General features: G+C 35.2%; 1 protein-coding gene across 1 annotated transcript; it reads right to left on the bottom strand.

The window, feature by feature from the left end:
* Positions 1–14,608: 14,608 nt before the first annotated feature.
* LOC128988747 (uncharacterized) lies at positions 14,609–18,103 on the bottom strand. Its single transcript, XM_054410390.1, has 3 exons — positions 18,009–18,103; positions 15,330–15,516; positions 14,609–14,772 (listed from the first exon to the last, which is right to left on the bottom strand). The coding sequence occupies exons 1-3, from the start codon at positions 18,026–18,028 to the stop codon at positions 14,725–14,727; spliced, it is 255 nt and encodes an 84-aa protein (XP_054266365.1). The 5' UTR covers positions 18,029–18,103; the 3' UTR covers positions 14,609–14,724.
* Positions 18,104–19,799: the final 1,696 nt, after the last annotated feature.

A 19,799-nucleotide genomic window follows, 5' to 3' on the forward strand; every position in this document is an offset into this window, starting at 1 on the left:
GTATACGACAGTTTGGTCACCTCAGTTTTCACCCCTGGATCTACCCGCATAGTTTATTTTAGCTGTTAATCGTTGAATGTCCATACATCCTGATCCTGAGAAGGACCCATGTGATCGCGGGTCCTCCGATGGTCAATAATGCAGTGATTTTGATCAATGAATCCTTCCAGGGATACAAACGATTTGTCGACGAGCCCTAAACAAATTAGCTGCGGACCGGGAGAAAAATGCTGCCGCTGTCAAGCCGTCATTTGTCCGCCGGAAGTGGGGCGGCCTTATCGCTGATATTCGGAAGCGAAATTTTGCATTTTTCAATTCCAACAGAGGGACGGCGCCGCAGGATGCTAATATGATTTATTCAGTTAGATTGAAGGTTCCTGCAAATTGACTTGGAGATAACATTGACCGGAGGGACTCCGGTGACCCGGCAGATTTGAAAATCCAACAATAATTTATGGATATTACTGTTTGAAATTACATTAGTGATAGAAATATGTTTCGAGGCGAGTTTTGTTCTTTATCTGGAGTGTATCTTTCATCCCTTGACACCCTCATCGGGCCAATATTGTCCTTTGCTGTTATAATTGGCACAGGAGCTTCAATACAATACACCTGGAGATGGACAATTGTCTAAAATATGTTGTTACTGTAACACATTATGAACTTTCAACATTGTCTTACATTTATATGCTTAGTTATAAGACACTATTCTCCTAATTGTATATAGTCACAGTATTATTGTATGAGCTTAAAACAAATTAGTTGATACCACATTGTGATGTACACCAAAGAGAGTAACAACAAGACATATTTTTTTTTGTTTACGTGTCTTACAATTGACAATCACCTAATTAAACTCTTGTAAACCTTTTTAATCAACAAGTTTATCAAGTTTGCGTTCTTTTATTACCATATCAGAGTTCACCTTTAAACAATAAACTAGCTATTTGACCAATCACATACAATGCTTTAATCAATACATTTTAACATTTTTTACAGAGACTGTCGCAGAATCTCTGCCAGTTTGCATCTTCCATTGGAGGAGTAGTTAGGCTAACAACCGTTTACAGTTAATGTACCTGACGGCTACGCTGTACGGTGTACAGTCTACGAGAGGGGTGGTGGCGAGGGGAGGGGACCGAGTTTTGATGACTATTGCCAGCGGATCTGGCTAATACGATTTTAAATGCATGAGAATTGAGATGAGCCGCGCCGTAGAACGCTAGGAGGGCGACTTGAGCCTATCCTGTCTCACTTCTGGCTAGGATATACCACAAATATCGATGGTAAATGAAAAATAATACAAATATAAGCTGGCTAGGTTTATTTATACAATTTAACTTCTAATTAATGCAGTAAATTCTCAATATATTTTAGCAAATAATGTCGACGGATGTATAGCAAACATATTTCTTGGATTCACCAGTGACCCTCTCGTCCAGCGTAGAGCATTATCACAGTTAATTAATTAGTAAAATTACAAAAAGCGTCCTCTTCACATGAAACTTAACCTGAAAGAGCCATGCTGTATTTTGAGAACAAGTTTAAAATTATTAAAATAATTTACACATTATAGCACATTATAACTGCAATTGAATGTGTGTGACACCCAAAATCAAAACTTGAAGAATTCTAATGAAAATTGCAAGGATACCAATTAACTGCAAATTGATCAACTGATCTTACAATATTGCCGAAACCATCATTCGATATTTTTTGAAATGTGATTTAATTTTGTTGAAACTTATAATGTAACGATTGGTAAAAATGCTATTTTACATGTAAATGAATAATATCCTATTTAGATACAAAGGTTTAACGTATGTTACGTTCAACAAGTATCTACTAGTAGTGTTCAACTAGTTGTTCTGTTAATAGACGTACACACATACTCTTGCCCTGCCCTGTACACACGAGTCTCAGTAGAGTGGACGAGTGGAGTCTGGAGTCCCGTCTTATCCCGACATCTCCAGGGCTGGCAGTGTCAACATCTCCTCACTCTCTGGACTTGTGACTTGCCCATCTCAGGACACCTCTCAACCCTCAACCCTTGGTAAACACATTACATGTCCCGATTGTCCTGATTGAATTAGCAGATTTTTACCAGTTATTAGGGCTTCTTTTACACTTATGATTCCTATCTAGATTGTGCCTTCAAAGGTCCTGCCTACTAACTTCTAGTCCAGTCAATAAAGGTATTGTAGAGGACATGGAGAGGGGGAAATTTTTTCTGCGGGAATGTGTTCGGGGTAGTTAGAAGATAAAAATACCAAAAGTCCCCGCCCCTGGCCCTGCTGCTTCAGCCGTGGGAGGGGGGGAAAGACCCCATTTTTTAGTTTTTTACTTCTACGCTGAAAACCGTGCGTCGTACGGAAAAAATGTAAATTATAAAAAGAAAGATGATGAAATTCTCTACAAGAATGGTTATATTCATATCTTATGTATATGCATTAGTTTTAAAGATTTTCTCAAAATAATATAAAAATTATTTTCTAAATTGATTTTTCAGACGTTTTTCTCCAAATAAATTCATATAATCGATTAGCCTGCTGTTGTTTTACATTAGTAAGGATAGAAAACAGGTTTTGGAGCACTAACCTATATAATATAGTATATCCATCGTATATATTGTGTTAAAAATAGTTTATATAAATTTATTTAAGTTATGTATTTTTGTCATGGAAACAAGTAATTTTGGCATAATTATTATACTAAAAATGAAAAGGATTATGTTTGCAGCTACATTTGTCCAGGTTTATTTATAACAATTACCGAAACCAAGACTTTTAATACTATTGTTCATGATCTGACTCACTTGGGACGAGAGGGTCCGACTTGTGTCCCAAAAACAGGTGCCATCTGGAACTGAGAACCACCATCTAGGACATTTCCATCATTCAATTCTTGTTGATTAGACTCAATATTGGCTATGGAAGTAATAATGCGGTGTAGGCCTATATATTCTTGATCTTCCTCATTCATCAGAATGGGCATTCCATGTAAAAAGTTCCCTTAGCAGTTCTGGCATAACGGCCAACGAGGAACAATTAATGGACATTTCATTGCATGTACATCTTTTATTGCTACAGTCTTTAGTATATTTGCAAAAAAACAAGCCCAACATTTCTCGTGGGTTATTCAATTGTGTATTGTGTGTATTCATTGGTTAAAACTGAAAACAGATTACCTTTTTGCACTCCCAACCCCACATTTCTGAGGGTAGTTGGTTTTCCAAACAGAGTTGTCCTTGATAAAATGATACAAATGATGACATTTTATATATTTTTAAACTGACAGCAATGTTTGAAAATCACCCACTCTTCCCTGAAACTCAAGACATCATGTCAATAGCATCTGGGGTTGTAGGAGATGGATCCGTTAACTGTTACAATGCTGTATTACGTGGTCAGTAAGTAATTAATCAAAAGGTAATAATTTTCGGACAACAAGTTGTCACGGGAAAATATGGCTCTCCTTTTGTCCTCTGTGGGTTCAACCATTGATATTGCAATGATTAAAACGTTGTAGCAAAACCTTTAATTCTGTTTCAAATGATTTGTATAAGTTAAAAAAGCTATCAAGATTTAAAGGATTTTGTTAACGATTTGAACTTGCTCCATTTCCCTTTATTGAATGAGAGTGGTATGAGAAAGACCAAAAATGTTGCACTGTTCAATTCTATAGCAATACAGAAAACAGCACTAAGATGGCAGACAAAGAAAGACGCTACAGATTGGAAAAGTCAGTAGCAGTGGCGGTCCCAGCATTTAATTTCGGTGGGGGATAACCACCGGAGGGTCCAACACCCCCCCCCCCGAAAAAGATTTTGAAGTTAAAGCATAATTATTACATAGTTTTATATGTTTTCGGAGAGGATATATACCTCCCTGACCCCCCCCCCCCCCACACCAGGGACCGCCACTGGTCAGTAAGTATTCATTTGAACAGAGACACCGAAATTATAGTAACCAGGAACAGTTAATCCCTTACCCAAGTTTTTTTGCAAATGTACTAAAGATTATAACAGTGTCACATGTGCAATTTGTGCGAAAATGTCCAATTGTACCCCGTTATGCCAGAACTGCTAAGGGAACTTTTTACATGGAATGCCCATTCTGATGAATGAGGAAGATCAAGAATATATAGGCCTACACCGCATTATTACTTCCATAGCCAATATTGAGTCTAATCAACAAGAATTGAATGATTGAAATGTCCTAGATGGTGGTTCTCAGTTCCAGATGGCACCTGTTTTTGGGAAACAAGTCGGACCCTCTCGTCCCAAGTGAGTCAGATCATGTATTAAAAGTCTTGGTTTCGGTAATTGTTATAAATAAACCTGGACAAATGTAGCTGCAAACATAATCCTTTTCATTTTTAGTGTAATAATTATGCAAAAATTACTTGTTTCCATGACAAAAATACATAACTTAAATAAATTTATATAAACTATTTTTAACACAATATATACGATGGATATATTATATTATACAGTATAGTTAGTGATACGAATATAACCATTCTTGTAGAGAATTTTATCATCTTTCTTTTTATAATTTACATTTTTTCCGTACGACGCACGGTTTTCAGTGTAGAAGTAAAAAACTAAAAAATGGGGTCTTTCCCCCCTCCCCCCGCTGAAGCAGCAGGGCCAGGGGCGGGGACTTTTGGTATTTTTATCTTCTAACTACCCCGAACACATTCCCGCAGAAAAAAATTTCCCCCTCTCCATGTCCTCTACACCCCTCTTTTGAGCATTCATTGACTGGACTATTCCTTTATAATTATTTTTAATGTGAACTGAAATTTAACAGCTGATTGCCTTCCGTCAAATTTTAACCATAGTCAGACTGTGAACAAGAGATCAAACAGTTTATGAAAATGTATTAAAATATGCAACTTAACTGATAACCTAATTGAGGTAGGAAAATCACTGTTTATGGTGTAAATCGAAAATCAACAAAAAATTATAGAATATTAGTGGGTTTAATCGTTTAATAACTTTCTTAAACAAAAATATTATTTTTATACTGTATGATGGTGTTTCTCTTGAACGCCTATTTATTTTAGATACAAATTAATTTGCTAATGTGAAATTTTATCTTATAATTTGTTATACATTGGATTCGAGTTTTGAACTCTAATAAAAAGTCGTACATGGGCCTCCTTGTTTGGTTATAATGTGATGATAAAAATTACCATACGTGAGCTTTCTTGATCGATTCATAGACTTAAAAAAAAAAATAACTAGAGACCATCTTAATAACGTTAACTCGATGTCGACCATCACAATTAAATCAAGGTATAAAACACAACCACATTGCACCTGGCGATAATATTATGTGACTCGCACGTAACTTGTATTTACACAAGATGCAACACTAATTAATTAAGACCTATAGTGACATAAATCACACAGTGACACGAGGCGACAGTTGTGATAAGACCGGCGTCAATGTCAACATTAGTGAACAAATACACGTTGTAGCGGTAATTATAATCACCAGCATGGGCCGAGTGTTGACCAATCTAATTAGCACGGATAGTTTACATTCCGAAGTGTAAATGGGATAATCACTGGAAGTGTGTCCGTCATAGCAACGCCCAGGGGGGACATTGGGCGACACGGCACTAATTTTAAACTTAACCGCAGCAGGGTTACGTATTATCATATTGGCAGTGTAGGGAGACCGCTGGCCGCTGGCCGTCTTGTTATGTCACTCCACAGTAGTTGTGGCTGGGTCGGTGTTTATTTACATAACTTTGTACGTGTACTTGTTTTAATGGGACGATTTTTAATAAACGTTTCAAGTTTAACCTATTCTGTTATTGCAAAACTATTTTTAGTTTGAGAAATGTATGGTTCAAAAGTGTATCGTATTTTGGAGGGAGAGGTATCAAAATGTTTTCAATCCAATGACGTTAAAGGTTTTTTTTTAATTTTACCATTAAAATATTTTCCAATATTTAAATAGATTTTAATTCTTCATGTATACGAAAATCTCAGTCCCAGAGCACCTAAGGTAATTGTAATTGTGTTGTTTTACGAACACATTAACCGGGGGTATGTAATATACCCCAGATAAAAGGGGGGGGGGGGGTCCTGGAAAAAATGTGAAAAAATGGAAAGAATTTGGAATTTAAAGCCTAAAACGTGTTTTTGTACGTATTTGAGCTCTAAAATATGCTCAAGCAAGAAGTATTGTTAGCTAATAAAATATATAATATTTCGGGAGGGGGGGATATATGCCTCCCATACCCTCCCCTGGGACCACCACTCAAGCGAACGGTGCAATCCATGGTTTTGTAACTATCTAACATTTTTGGATATGATAATCAATTTATAGCTGTAATGACAAATGTTTAATGTTTTTAGTAATATATACAAGTTTTACAATTCACTTTATAACAACATCTTATCTTACCTGTGTTAAGAGCTTTCAGCTAGTTGATGAAGCGCCTGTATAATGCACAGCTACACAGAACTGTACACATATTGCCGCGACTCGCTGAAAGGCTCTCATAGATTACTTCATTACACACATCCTTTACTGACGATCATAGATGTGTCATTATTATGACACGATGAGATATATTGACACCAACCAAGAAGATTTATTATGAACTCGTATTTAAAATTGGCCGGTACACTAATGGTTTTAGCCGGTTAGTAGGGAGTTGATTATGAGTTGATAAGAAAAAGCCAGTTGTGTAACCCAGGTTTAGCAATTAATTATCGTATTAAATCAATGCACCATCTAAAAACCTGTAAGGCCATTCGGCTAACCCAGGGTATCGTTCAAAATTTAAGATATCATAGATAATGTCCTACAGTATTATTAGCTACATTGTATGCCACTTTTATTAGTAGGTGCATATATATCTTGTCAATTTTTTTGAATGCATTCATTTTATTAGAGACACTTTTCTCAAGGCGTGAAATTATGGTGTATACTGGGGCCAAACCTAAACGGAATGGTTTGGGATTTACAAGAATCATATTGTACCAAAATCATGTTAAAACGTCCATTTAACGTTTATAATCGTATAAAATACAAATATGATTTTTTTGACGTAAGACAAATTAAATAAACGTAACAAGAAAATATGTTATATTGAATTCATGAAAGCTAGCTAAATGTTTAATGGCGTACACTGTACAGAATAGTTCAACCTCAATTAAAAATGTAAGTCTGAAATAGAAGAGAAGAAATTATTTCGTCCATCAAATACAAAACCTTAGGTTTTATAATGATTAACATACTACTACTGTTGACTATTACTTTATCAAATTAGCTATAGTTAATTTGAAATATATTTTTACCGATGAATAGATAAAATATGGCTCATTAACATGTATGCAGATACCCTCTCGTATCACAATCTAAAGAGTTACATGCGGGCGAGACAAACATGTACAGCTCTGTATACCAATTTATCGGAACATTAGTCACCGATGTGCAAGTGATGGGAACCATTTCCACGATTAGCCCAGATTATGTACTGTGAAGTATGTACAATGTACAGTAGTCGGTGACGTCGGCGCATCTGCCGCCCCCATTAAACAAATCCTCCTGATTTACTCCGCCACCACTCAGTCACATTTATTGGCGCCACCGGCCGATATTAAATCAAACCGCGTGATTTGTCGAAGCGGTTTAAACGCATCCTGCACCTTTTTAATGACCCGGGGCCTGATTACGCCGCAACTGCACTCTGTAGTGCGATAAACCAGTCATTGGCGGGAATTATCTGCAAACTACTGATGCGGCCGCGATAGCGCGCCACTATCGCACGAGGGTTGTGCACTGCAAACTGCCGCGGCGACAATACAGGCGAGTATCTGATGTGCAACTACGATAAAATGGGCTGGGAACATGATCAGTATTTAAAAATATATTGTTTTTAGTTACGCATTTTTTTAAACATATATTTTCAGGACATTAAAAAAATAAATTATAATTTAAAATTCAAGTCTCTCAAGTTTCACTTACTTATTCAATTAAAGAATAAAATACCTAAGTCAACAACCAGTTTTTCCAAAATTGTTTTACATTTATGTGGATTGATAATACCTATTAATTATCTTGAAACAATTTAATAATTTTAAACAAATATGTCGAGATGTTGCTTTCAATTATCAATTATTGAAGATGGGGACGCCACTATGTGCGTTTAACCAAAATATGAGTAAAGGATGAGTATAGGAGGAGTGGCGTGATCTTGTAGTCTTGACTAAGGTCGACATATTCCTTAGACACAGCTGTTATATAATAGCCCAAAGAGCTAATGGCAACTAAGGGACCTACAGTTTATAGTGGAATCCGAACCACATTCTTGCCTTTGTATTAACGAATTGGTCTAATTATCAGGATAGTACTGCGGATAGTCGTAGTACTCACTAGTGAGGACGTTAATCCACACCAGGGAGCATCGCATCCACAGTGCAGATAAATATCCACAATTCGTGACCTCCTAGTAGTTGGATTACAGGACGAAGCCACCGCCCCAGTCTTAAAAACCTGTGGCTGGAATGGAATTATGTCTAGTGAGTGCATATGATCATCAACATATAAAACTAAGTTAGTTTTATACATCGATGCATATGATTTGTGCTACTCCACCTAAAATGAGGAATTTGTTGAAGGTTCAAAATACTGCACCTAAAATACAGTGCATACAATTAAAAAGCCAAAGGGCATACGTTTCTTTCTTTTCTTTCTTCTTCTTTCTCTACTTCTTCATATGTTTCTTTAGCCGATTTAAAGGACAACATTATTTATAGCTAGTTCATACCCCGTCGCAAAGTACAGGTAATACTCTAGATAAAAAATAATCTCAAATATACAGTATTTTTATTGGTATGTTTATATGTATTTCAGTATTACTAGATCCTGTTTGCTATACCAAAAGGCCCATACGATCACGTTAAAGTTCAAAGAAAAAGTTCTAAACTGCAATCGAAACTCTTTGTCTATTCAAGAATCTAATCTTTGGGCATTGACATTTTACCAAATCGACCTAATGACAATTACTTGTTTAAGTCTTGGTTTTCCAGGACAAAGGGAAAACAGCTGCACTGTTCATACTTGCCATGGGTATTAAAATAATTGTCATTCTCTAGAAAAATACTGTACTTTAAATAAAATGTTTATTGCAGTTTGTAAAACTTAAATGGGAAGTTATTTAATTTACGTGATTCTATTGATTATGTATATACGTCCAGGTACGTGCTTATAATCAATGGTAACGTTATTTGTTTAAGCAGATTGAATTAAGGACTTATTTCGTAAGGACTTAAGTCCCTTAATAAGCCTACTTAAGTCCCTTAAGGACTTTGTTTGTACACGTTTATCTTTATCCCTTGTTGCAATGCATAGGTATGCTACGAGATACATATAAATAATCATATTACATAGGCAAGCAATTCAATGTTTAACCATAACTTGGTTTTGGGAGTTATCTTAATTTTAAACAAATGCCGAATCACTTTCAAAATTAAAAACAAAATGCAACCGGGTTTGAAATATTCTTAGCTAACTGAAGAACCCCCTCCTATCAGACACTTGTTCTTATAGCCGTTACCTTAAGTCGCGGGAAAAAGCACCTTACAAATTATCCTGGAGGGTTCTCTAAAGCCCTGCTTAAATATTGTCGCTTGCGCCCCTATAGTATATGGTTACGGGCCTTTATAGATTCATTCCCCGGGTTCAATTCCCAGGTCTCGTAAACTCCTGGTTCTTACCACTCCTTACACGCTATGTGCCGATATACGGCCTACTTCCCACTGTCTATACTGCTTCTAGTTGTTAAATCAAACATCCTCGACAATGCTAACTCCTCCGGATGTATTTCCAATAAATTGTATATTGATATATATTGATAATTAATCGACTCTTAGGTTAAAGCCACAATTGTGAGGAATAAGCATCTTTAGTTGGGTAAAATATTGGTCAAGCCGAATTTGATGGCACTTTTTCGTCACAAATATGGAAAAATATATCCATAGTGAGGAACGATGGTTGTTATCGTCGAATAGTCATTATCAATCACATGTGTACTTTGGCCTGTGGTGTTACTGATGAGAAAGAAGGTTTTGGTGGTAAAGGACACATTTTACTCGTTGATTGGCTTATTGCTTGTTTAATTATCTTGACTTTTAATCATTCAGATTTTTATCCAATGATAATATGTTTAAAATGCTAAACTAACAAAATACCTCGTTGTAACAAGCTTCCAACATACGATCTTTAAAAATTCTTATAAAATTACAAGACAATTAAATGTAATAAAGAGTTTAAGTAAGTGAATGTTGTTCGTCTTCCCTTGTTGGCACAACTATCATTGTTGTAACTTGTCTGATTCCATCAGTAGGTGTGAAGCTATGTTCCACTTGCACCTTGCAATATACGGTAGGTCATATACCTCAGTGTATTGTAACACCCTGTACATTGTGTCAAGGAGCGATCGCCAGATCTAATTACATCCATTGTTGCAGCATAGTTTATGGTGCAGGCCTCATCATGGGGCTAATGGAACCCTCAATGGTGTCTACACAACCGCCAATGCTGCCCTAATTATTATTAATATTCGGCTCCAATGCCATAAACAGCTGATTAGCTTGATTGTACAATCAGTTTGTGTGGCTCAAGGTGTATTGTTGAAATTGTATCCTTGTGCATTCTTGTAAGATTGGCTATTGGATGTTAATTAGGAAACATCTTTTAGTCATTAATTTGTGTGTGTGTGCGTAGTCTCTTGCTGTGTGAGGAAAACATGTTTAGGTTAAGTGATTATTTTCATTTTTTTTTTGTTACACTAAGAAAACTATTAACATGCCCTGAAGCTCTATATACTCTATTTTTATCATGGTAAACACAATGAGCTAATTATTACATCTATCACTGTTAAATGTGACGGTTTTCATGTGAAGAAAGAAAACGTCCTTTGCACCACCTGATAATAGTTCCATGTAGGAGCTGAATCTGGTTGCGTTTGCAATTTGAACGGATTGCATTGTCACCTGTTTTTAAACCTTTTTGCTTGTCCGTAATAACGAAAATAAACTATTAAAAAATCTGTAAACGTTTAAAAGAAAAGGATTAATTATTTTAGAACCAAACTAATTTAGTTAACAGACTATATAATATAGGATAACAATTAAATCTTTAGAATATGAGGTATTAGTAAAAAAAAACTGCTAATAATTGATGTATTTTTATAAAAAAAGAATATCTTGTTAAGGCTCTGAGTTCACAGTATTAAGAAATTATGAGAACAAAACCACCATACTGCAAGTGTCCTAGAGTATAACAATATACATAAAACACGTAGCATTGTCTTAGCCTTTCTTTTCTTGTCAGAAGTGTTGTTGTGGGATAATCCAAAATTTAACGCAAGCTTGGTTAAATCTGCAGCTTTTGATAAAACTTGAAAATTGGCTCGAGTGAAGCTTACCGCGTTGTTGATGCCGTGTTGAAAAGTTGATATGACACGTGAAGCCACATCAAAGGTGAATCCTGGGCGCGCGTCGTGCGGAGACTGCCAACTCAGCAGCGCTCCCACGGGCACTGTAGCACGGTGTGTGGAATACGTGGAACCTCCAATCAGAGAGTAAACCCACATTATATACATTTTATTATTTACAAGGTAAGCTTGGATGAAAATACAGGGTGTCCCGTAACTCTATGGACACTTGTATATAGCGTTATTCCTTAGGTCAAGACAAACACATTTCACCATAGGAACATGGGTCTGTGAGGTGTCTAGTTTACCGACTGTCCAACGTAAAAGGAGTATTAGCACTGTTTAAATGGAGAAAAGTGGTCATACATTACGAAATCAACACGTTTCTCTGTTATTATTTATCCAATCTTAACAAATAAGGTATCATTGAAAACTACATAAAACTTACAAACCTTTTTATCTCCTGCAATTTTTTTTGTAAAGTTAACGGTTTTCGTGAAATTTGGCATCATTAAATGGGCGCCATTTCGAAACGGTTAATGATTTTTTAGTATAATTTCTAACGATAACAGGTCTTAATAAGATTAACATTTTTGCAAAATACCAAAGCTGTATCTCAAACCGTTTAGGAGTTATTAATGTTTTTGTAAAAAACACATAAATGCCGACAGTCGGTAAACTAGACACCACAGACCCATGTTCCTATGGTGAAATGTGTTTGTCTTGACCTAAGGAATAATGCTATATACAAGTGTCCAGAGAGTTACGGGACACCCTGTAGAATCCAACTGTACCCACAAGGTGTATCTAAAGGTTCTGAAGTATAAAGTTCAGCCGTCTCTTTTGTAAATTAAAAGTACATAAAAGGCATGCATTTGTTGAGAATGCGTTTTAAGAAAAGATTTTGTCTGTCAAGATAACTTTTCTTATCAATTGCCTTTAGCAATGTATAACGAATAATACCTACTTAGATGGTCCCAAAATAATTCTAGAGAGGGAATATGTAGAATAGGTGAAAGATATAAAACAGAAAATTATTTGTTTACTATTATAAGTTAGCTCCTAAAAAGGCTTTCAGTTTTAGCGAATTTCCCTATAGGAAAGTAGCTATTACCGTAGGTCTCATGGTAAGACCTAGGCCCGGGACCGATTTACTTTTTCATTTTGATGTCCCCAGAGGCCAAAAACACCATTCGTTCAAATTTTTATATATGTGTATATATATATATATGTGTGTGTGTGTGTGTGTGTGTGTGTGTGTCCATCCGCACGATAACTTGAGTAATGTTTTTCCGATTTTGATTAAATTTGGTTTGAAGTTGTAAGACGGGACAAACTTGAATGAGTTCGCGAACCAGCATGATCGGACTATGGGAACGGGGTTTAACGGGGGGTTTTATGGGGTAAAATTGTGTTTTTCTCATTTTTTACCCTTAAAACGCAAAATATATACATTTTTCTCCAGACCTTTTTAATGAGCTTAAAAAAATTAGTATATGAAAGTGTTTTTGTATGGTGATTGGTTACAGAGAAAATTCAAAAAATTGTTAATTTAAAATTCCCATGTTATTCTTATGGAGAATATTATAATATGTTGTAGTTGGCTTGTTTATGGATATATTTTGATCAAACTTGGCGGATTTATTTATTTCATACTAAGCTATTGATATTTTAATAAAAAAACCCACTTTATTAGTTTCCCTGTAGCAGCTAACCTAGGTACTCGTACTAACCTAGGTACTACATTAATGTTAATTTAATAGATTAATTGAAAATCAATCCAGGCGAATGGAAAATCGCTTAGTCGGCAGGTTTGCTGCAGCGGGGGTATTTTACCTTAATGTACTTAACATAATATTCTTTTTAATTTACCCTACCCATATGTTTGTTATTTTTAACATTTATTATTGTAAACATAACCTTCAGTTTTTGGGATGTGTATGATGCATCGATCTCTATTACTACAACGTCTGATGATGACAGCATAGCTGGCGAAAGCACTCATAAGTTTTTTTTTTTATATCGGTGCAGGTTCTATTTTAAATTATTTTCAAACCAATAAAAGTTGTTATTGTATTTGCCGAATGTTCTAAAAATGAACAGATTGTAAAATTGTGATGAAAAAAAAATGTTAACAGTTTTTCTTGAAGATATAACGTGTGTTTAAAACAAGTTAATTACTACTAACTGTAACTTGAATCAAGTTGTCCAAGTGATATTCTTTTAAAAACTCAACTTTGTGTTAGTGTAATGTGATTTCAATAAGAATAAGTATTGTGAATTCACATTTATAAGCAACATCACCACTAAGAAAGTTGATGGGCCCAAGTTGGTGGGACCCAAATATTTTTGTAGGAAAAGTTTTTGCGTGAACTTTTTTTAGTTTAGTGTGACAACGGTTTTTAATTTCAAATTTTTCACTTTTAAGGGAAGAATTCAAAACTTTTATACATTTTTTAACCTTCAAATTTCATAGCAAGACAAAAGAGATATTTCATTGTAATCGAGTTTATTTTTCAAATGTAACTCTTCAACATAAAAAATGCAGAGATTTGTCAATTATTGATCTTGTTTGCTCTATAGGTTAGTTACTTGTTGCTGCCCCGTTCTTTGTTTTCAACTTCTTTGCTCATCCTTCTATGACATTTGTGCGCGATACTTTCGCCTGAAATTTAGTCTTATTTCTTTGTGTGCTTCGCCCGAAGATTTTGTTGCTGCCCCTTTCTTGTCTTTTAACTTCTTTGCTCATCCTTCTTGGGATTTTGAGTTATTTATACCTGAGTTTCTATAAGTTTATTGTTGTTGCCCCTTTCTTTTCTTTTTTCTTCTTTTTGCATGTTGTGCGCCTTTTGGACATGAACCCTTTAGCCTTTTTTTTGTGTTTCGGCCCGGGTTTTTCTACCCCTTTCTTTTCTTCTTTGCGCGTGTTCTACGCCTTTTGGGCATGGCCCCTTCCTTTCTTCTTTGCGCGTGTTCTGCGCCTTTTGGGCATGGCCCCTACCTTTCTTCTTTGCGCGTGTTCTGCGCCTTTTGGGCATGGCCCCTACCTTTCTTCTTTGCGCGAGTTCTGCGCCTTTTGGGCATGGCCCCTACCTTTCTTCTTTGCGCGTGTTCTGCGCCTTTTGGGCATGGCCCCTTCCTTTTCTTCTTTGCCCGCTTTGGTTCTTCCTTAGCCTGTTTGTTCACTCCTCCTTACTGTCCGGCTGCACTGTTACCCTAGATGGTCGTGGGTGCTTGTGTCTCTGTAGCTTGTGTGTCTTAATGGTCCCCGCTGGGGCCCTGCACCTGCACCTGTGGCCCAACGTCCTGTAAACATATTTGCACATACATTAGTAAAATGTATTTCTGGCTTGAACTCATAGTTAATACTTCTCAGTTCCAACTAAATAATAACCAGCTAGACTCGTTCATGGAAGGGATCTTTGTTTGAGATTATCCTCTAATATGAGACGTACAATCTAAGGATTAAATGTCATGTAAATATATCAATTTACTTGAAATTTAATCTTTAGATTGTAAGAAAATAATCATTGGAAAACTCAAAAATATAATTCCAGAAGTTTGTATTTTGATTATGAGTAACCACTTTTATTTTCACTCATAATGCTATGATACATAATATTATGCCAAATTTCCGTATTTAAATCTGAAATATTTCTGTTGGCAGACCCCATGCCATTGCTTTTAAATACATAGCATTAATAATATCCAATCTATTACTGTTTCATTGAACAGTGTTTTTGGTTTTTATGATACTCTTTACATGATACTTCCATTCTTAAACTCAATCTTTTGCGAAAGCTTTCCTAAGAAATTAAACTACACTTTTAACGCTTGTAATCTGAATCAATATGAATACTCACGTCCAGCTCCTCGTTCGCAGGGTAGAAGATTTGGCTGTCGCTGGACGAGGAGCTGACGGAGGGGCTTGGTGTTGGGGCGGGTGATGGTGGTGGTGGTGCAGGTGCAGGCGGGCGCTCTCTGGTCATCCAGAAGTACCCCAGCGAGGCAGTGCAGCCGGCAGCGAGCAAACAGAGGATCGGGTGGTCCCTGAAAATGTATTTATTTTAATAAAGACAACCTTTTTTATCGATTCAATTACTAGATTCAACTGAGGGTGCATGTAAGTAGTGCATAGTTCATCCAGTAACATATCGTTGGTAACAAATAACAAGATCGCCACATAAGATTCTCCAAATACCATGTGTTCTATTTCCAGTAATGAGACTTTAATTATGAGTATAAACAGACTATGAGTGCAAAATTGACCCTATAAAACATTAAAAAATATCAAGTGCAAGAAACAACAAGACAACAAGAGTTTCTTAATTATAATTACATACACTATTATTACACCATTAAAATACACTATTATACTATTATTAATTATAATACATGGAATCATAATTACTCATCCAATCATTCGTAAATGCCATTAGAATGAGTTTAGTTGAGGAGATTGAAACTGCATTATGTTTAGTTAACAGTTTGTTATGAGTCATTTTTACTCAATACAACTAAAACACTCAAACAAAATTATCCTAACATCTTACAATACTACAAACATCCTACAGACACGTTTTTTAATATTATAAGACAATACGGTACACCAAAATATAATACTATCTTTCTTCTCTTTGTGGACTCAAGGAGAGGAAATTTCCAAATGAAGAAATCGTGTATTTATCTTTAATGAAACAACATAATTAAAATGTACATTATAATATTGATAAAATCATTACTCACCGAACAAAGTTAAGGACCATCATGAACGTGGAAAATTAGAAAATAGTATATAAGCAGCAGATAAAACTTGTAAAAATAGAGGCTATAAAAATATGCTAGTAGTTCCAAAGGTTGTAGAAAATACTCTGACCTGATGGTTACCATGGATTTGATAAAGTTGAAAGTAATAAACTTTGTTACCTATATTGGACCTTTGATTGAACTCAATTTGGGAATAGATAGATATTTTAGCTATTCACATACTGTAGGCTGCTACACATAAATTCGTGTTGGATACAAAATCCTGAGCTAAGTCCATCTTAACAGATAAATTCAAACATTTGCATGTGAATTTAAAAAGAGATGTACAAATCTTTCATACCCTGGGATATTTGTTTAGAGCTTGTTGTAAGCTGGCCACCATAGAGATCCTTCATATGAGAAAAAAAAAAATTGGAAAGTTGGTGCTAACAAGACTATTGTCAGACAACACTAAACAAACGGTCAGGATAAGCCAGTATTTGTGTGTTTACTTGCCTTAGTATACGTAGTCGGATTGTATCGGTACATTTTCAAACACAGACGTGGATTCTTTTTTGAAAATTACTTTCTTCTATAAAATGTTGTACACCTTTAGTATTTTATTTATCTTTCAGTAATAAATTGATTCTGATCTTACTGTTCGTCTGCAGCGACAGCTGTGATTTTTATTTGTATTTTTGTTTATTTTGAAATTAATGAAATGAATGTAAATCGTAAACTTAAAATAAAGGTGATACTAAATCTTGAAAAAGAATTACTAACCAACAGACAATATTGAACTCTAATTACTGTGGACGGACCTACTGTAGATAAGAGTGAGGTAGGGATCTCATACCAGAAACGTTCTGCGGATGGTGTGACTTTCAAAGGTAGTCGGGGGAGAGGAAATAGACAAAGTGCCATAAATCATCACATCAAACAGTAACAGCTACAACTGCTCCCAGGGCCAGAGAGTGCAAGCCACTGATATAAGAACTCTGACAATGGCCAACTCCTTGTGTTCTGCTCACTCACAAAATATTCTTACCACGGAACCAACACAACCCTGCACCTTAATCTCAACGAAATATGAACATCCAAAGTGAATCTGTCAACACTAGGTCCACTTCTTCTCAGTGACGACCTAGAGATGACAGACGAAGCCACTCACAACGAGGTGGAGCACCGGAGAAGAGAACAAATCAATCATTGGATCATTAGACTAATCAATTCATCCCAGAGTGTTCACAAGGCTTGGGTAAAGGCAGCTTTGAAACACATAGTAAAGGTAGGTTGATTGAATCTCCTTTCTGAATATTACACAGTAATTCAAAACCAAACGCAAGCAAGGGTCATTGAACAAGTAATAGGCTAGTGTGTATTTAGAGCAACACAAAAACTGATCTGGGATTTTTATTTTCTACATAGATTTTGAATTGATAACTAGAAAATGAAAAAAGGTAATGCACAAACTTACTCAAACCTCATTTAACTTATTAACTCATTTAACTTATTAAAGTGAAGCAGACCAATCATATATGTCTACAACTTAACAAAGACCTATTCACTACAAGTGTATGCAAACATGCCGTACCTACAGATATTCAACCCAGTTAGCAAACCTTAGCCATATTAAATCTTTTGACCTTAAAACGCTTAGCAAAACATTAAAAAACACTCCCATATTCAATTAAAATATGAATAAATGAGCAGGTAACAAACAATTCAGTTATTCCTCCATATCAAGCAGTCAAACTTATAATGTCAATAAAATATTAAAACTTGTATTTACTTACCGGACGAAGTCCAAAATCATCGTGAAGGATGAAATCTAGGAAGTGTAGACGTTAGAAAAATGTAAAAGTTTGGACAAAATGCAATACGATGTGACTTTAAGGACCACAGAAATAGCACTGAAAATATCGTTGCTATGGATTTGATAAAATGTACTTTTATTGTTAAAATCTTATAGAATGGCATGACGACTACCTTTGTTCGTTATAGATATAAAAATCTATTAATGTATTAAAATGTCTACTATAGTTAGATATGTATTTAATTTAAATACAGTAACATTTTCTTTGTTTTTATTTTCTTTACAAATGCAGGTGATATTTACCAATCAGAAATTATTAATTTAGTATATTTAGTTAATTCTTTTTAAGTAATGAAAATACTGTACCATTATCTACACATCCTAACAGGAATATTAAAGCTTTTTATATTGAACATAAAAAAGTAGCCTATACCTCACATTTAAAAATAAGTATATGTTTAATTTATAGAAGCTATTAATAACAAAGGCAGATTAAAACAAATTTTTCTTGGTATTTTTTATAAGTTTGATAAGGATTTGTTTAGGACGTTTAAATTTTGTAGGTACGTTCAAAGGGATAACTGGTAAATCATTGAAGTTCGATGAAATTATGCTTAAAAGCGACCATATTGATTATAGTGACCTGATATTTGGAAAACCTAATCAGCTATGGTATCTATAGTTGACTAATGCAGTTTAAATTGCAGTTTTTTGTATTGCTTGGTAGTAAGTTTTCTGTTTAGTGTGGCAGTGGCAGTACCTCGATAATTCAGCTTAAACGGGCAGCTAATCGGCAAGACCACCGAAAGACCATTGAAATAATTAAATTAATTAGATTGACCAAATGTTAGACAGCTAAAGACACTGGTATTAATTTAGTGAGAGTGGGTGGCAGCAAATATCTTGAAGTTATTATCATAAAAATCAAGAAGGTTGGCAAGCCTTTTAATTCATAGGTATGTCCGTTAGCACGATAACTCGAGCAAAAATGATCCGATTTTGATGAAATTTGGCACAAGCGTGTAAACCTACGTTTATTCAAACGAGTTCGCGATCCAGCATGATCGGACCATGGGAACGGTGGTTTACGGGGGGTTTTATGGAGTAAAAATAGGTTTTTGCCATTTTTGACCCAAAAAACATAAAATTTAACAATTTCTTTCCAAACTATTTTGTAGAGCTTAAAAAACACAAATAATTTAGTATATTGAAGTGTTATTATGCGCCTAATGGTTACGGAGAAAATTCCAAAAAATTGTAAATTTAAAATTCCCATGTTATATTCTTATGGAGAATAAGTAAACTGTTGTAGTTTGCTTGTTTATGAACATATTTTGATCAAATTTGGAAAATGTTTTTATTTCTTACTAACTATTAAATAAAAAAACAGTTTTGCCCTCCCCGATGCAGCAAACCTAAGTACTTGTTAAACTAATTCTATTTAAATCGGGGATAAATGTTATATTTTTAAGTAGACATTTCAGTGTAAATCCAATCAGTCAAATGGAAATTCGTTTAATCTGCAGGTTTGCTGCGGCGGTATTTTTCAGTTTGAACAGTTTTTATTATTCACAATCTATTGTTAATGCAAGTAAAGTGAGCAGTGGATGAACTGAGCTTAAAAGAATGATTTTAACCACACAAAGCATGTATTGAAAACTGTAGTTTTCTCTGTGTTATGACAAGAACACTATAATAATTTACTTGTGTGGTGGAGTGGTTGGATTGCCCACTTTGTGATTTTTGAAATCACCAGATCGTTTCATAGAAT

The sequence above is a fragment of the Macrosteles quadrilineatus genome, unplaced genomic scaffold, assembly GCF_028750875.1.
Source record: "Macrosteles quadrilineatus isolate MER2022 unplaced genomic scaffold, UCM_ALF_1.0 Scaffold_1__1_contigs__length_201487025, whole genome shotgun sequence".
Lineage (NCBI taxonomy): Eukaryota > Metazoa > Arthropoda > Insecta > Hemiptera > Cicadellidae > Macrosteles > Macrosteles quadrilineatus.

What these genes read in the sequence shown, in the direction of transcription:
- LOC128988747 (XM_054410390.1), bottom strand. Translation starts at nt 18,028, where the DNA reads ATGATTTTGGACTTCGTCCG. An exon ending in ATGATTTTGGACTTCGTCCG is followed by an intron (nt 15,517 to 18,008) that starts GTAAGTAAATAC and finishes ATACATTTTCAG; the next exon opens with GGACCACCCGATCCTCTGTT. An exon ending in CTGCGAACGAGGAGCTGGAC is followed by an intron (nt 14,773 to 15,329) that starts GTGAGTATTCAT and finishes ATATGTTTACAG; the next exon opens with GACGTTGGGCCACAGGTGCA.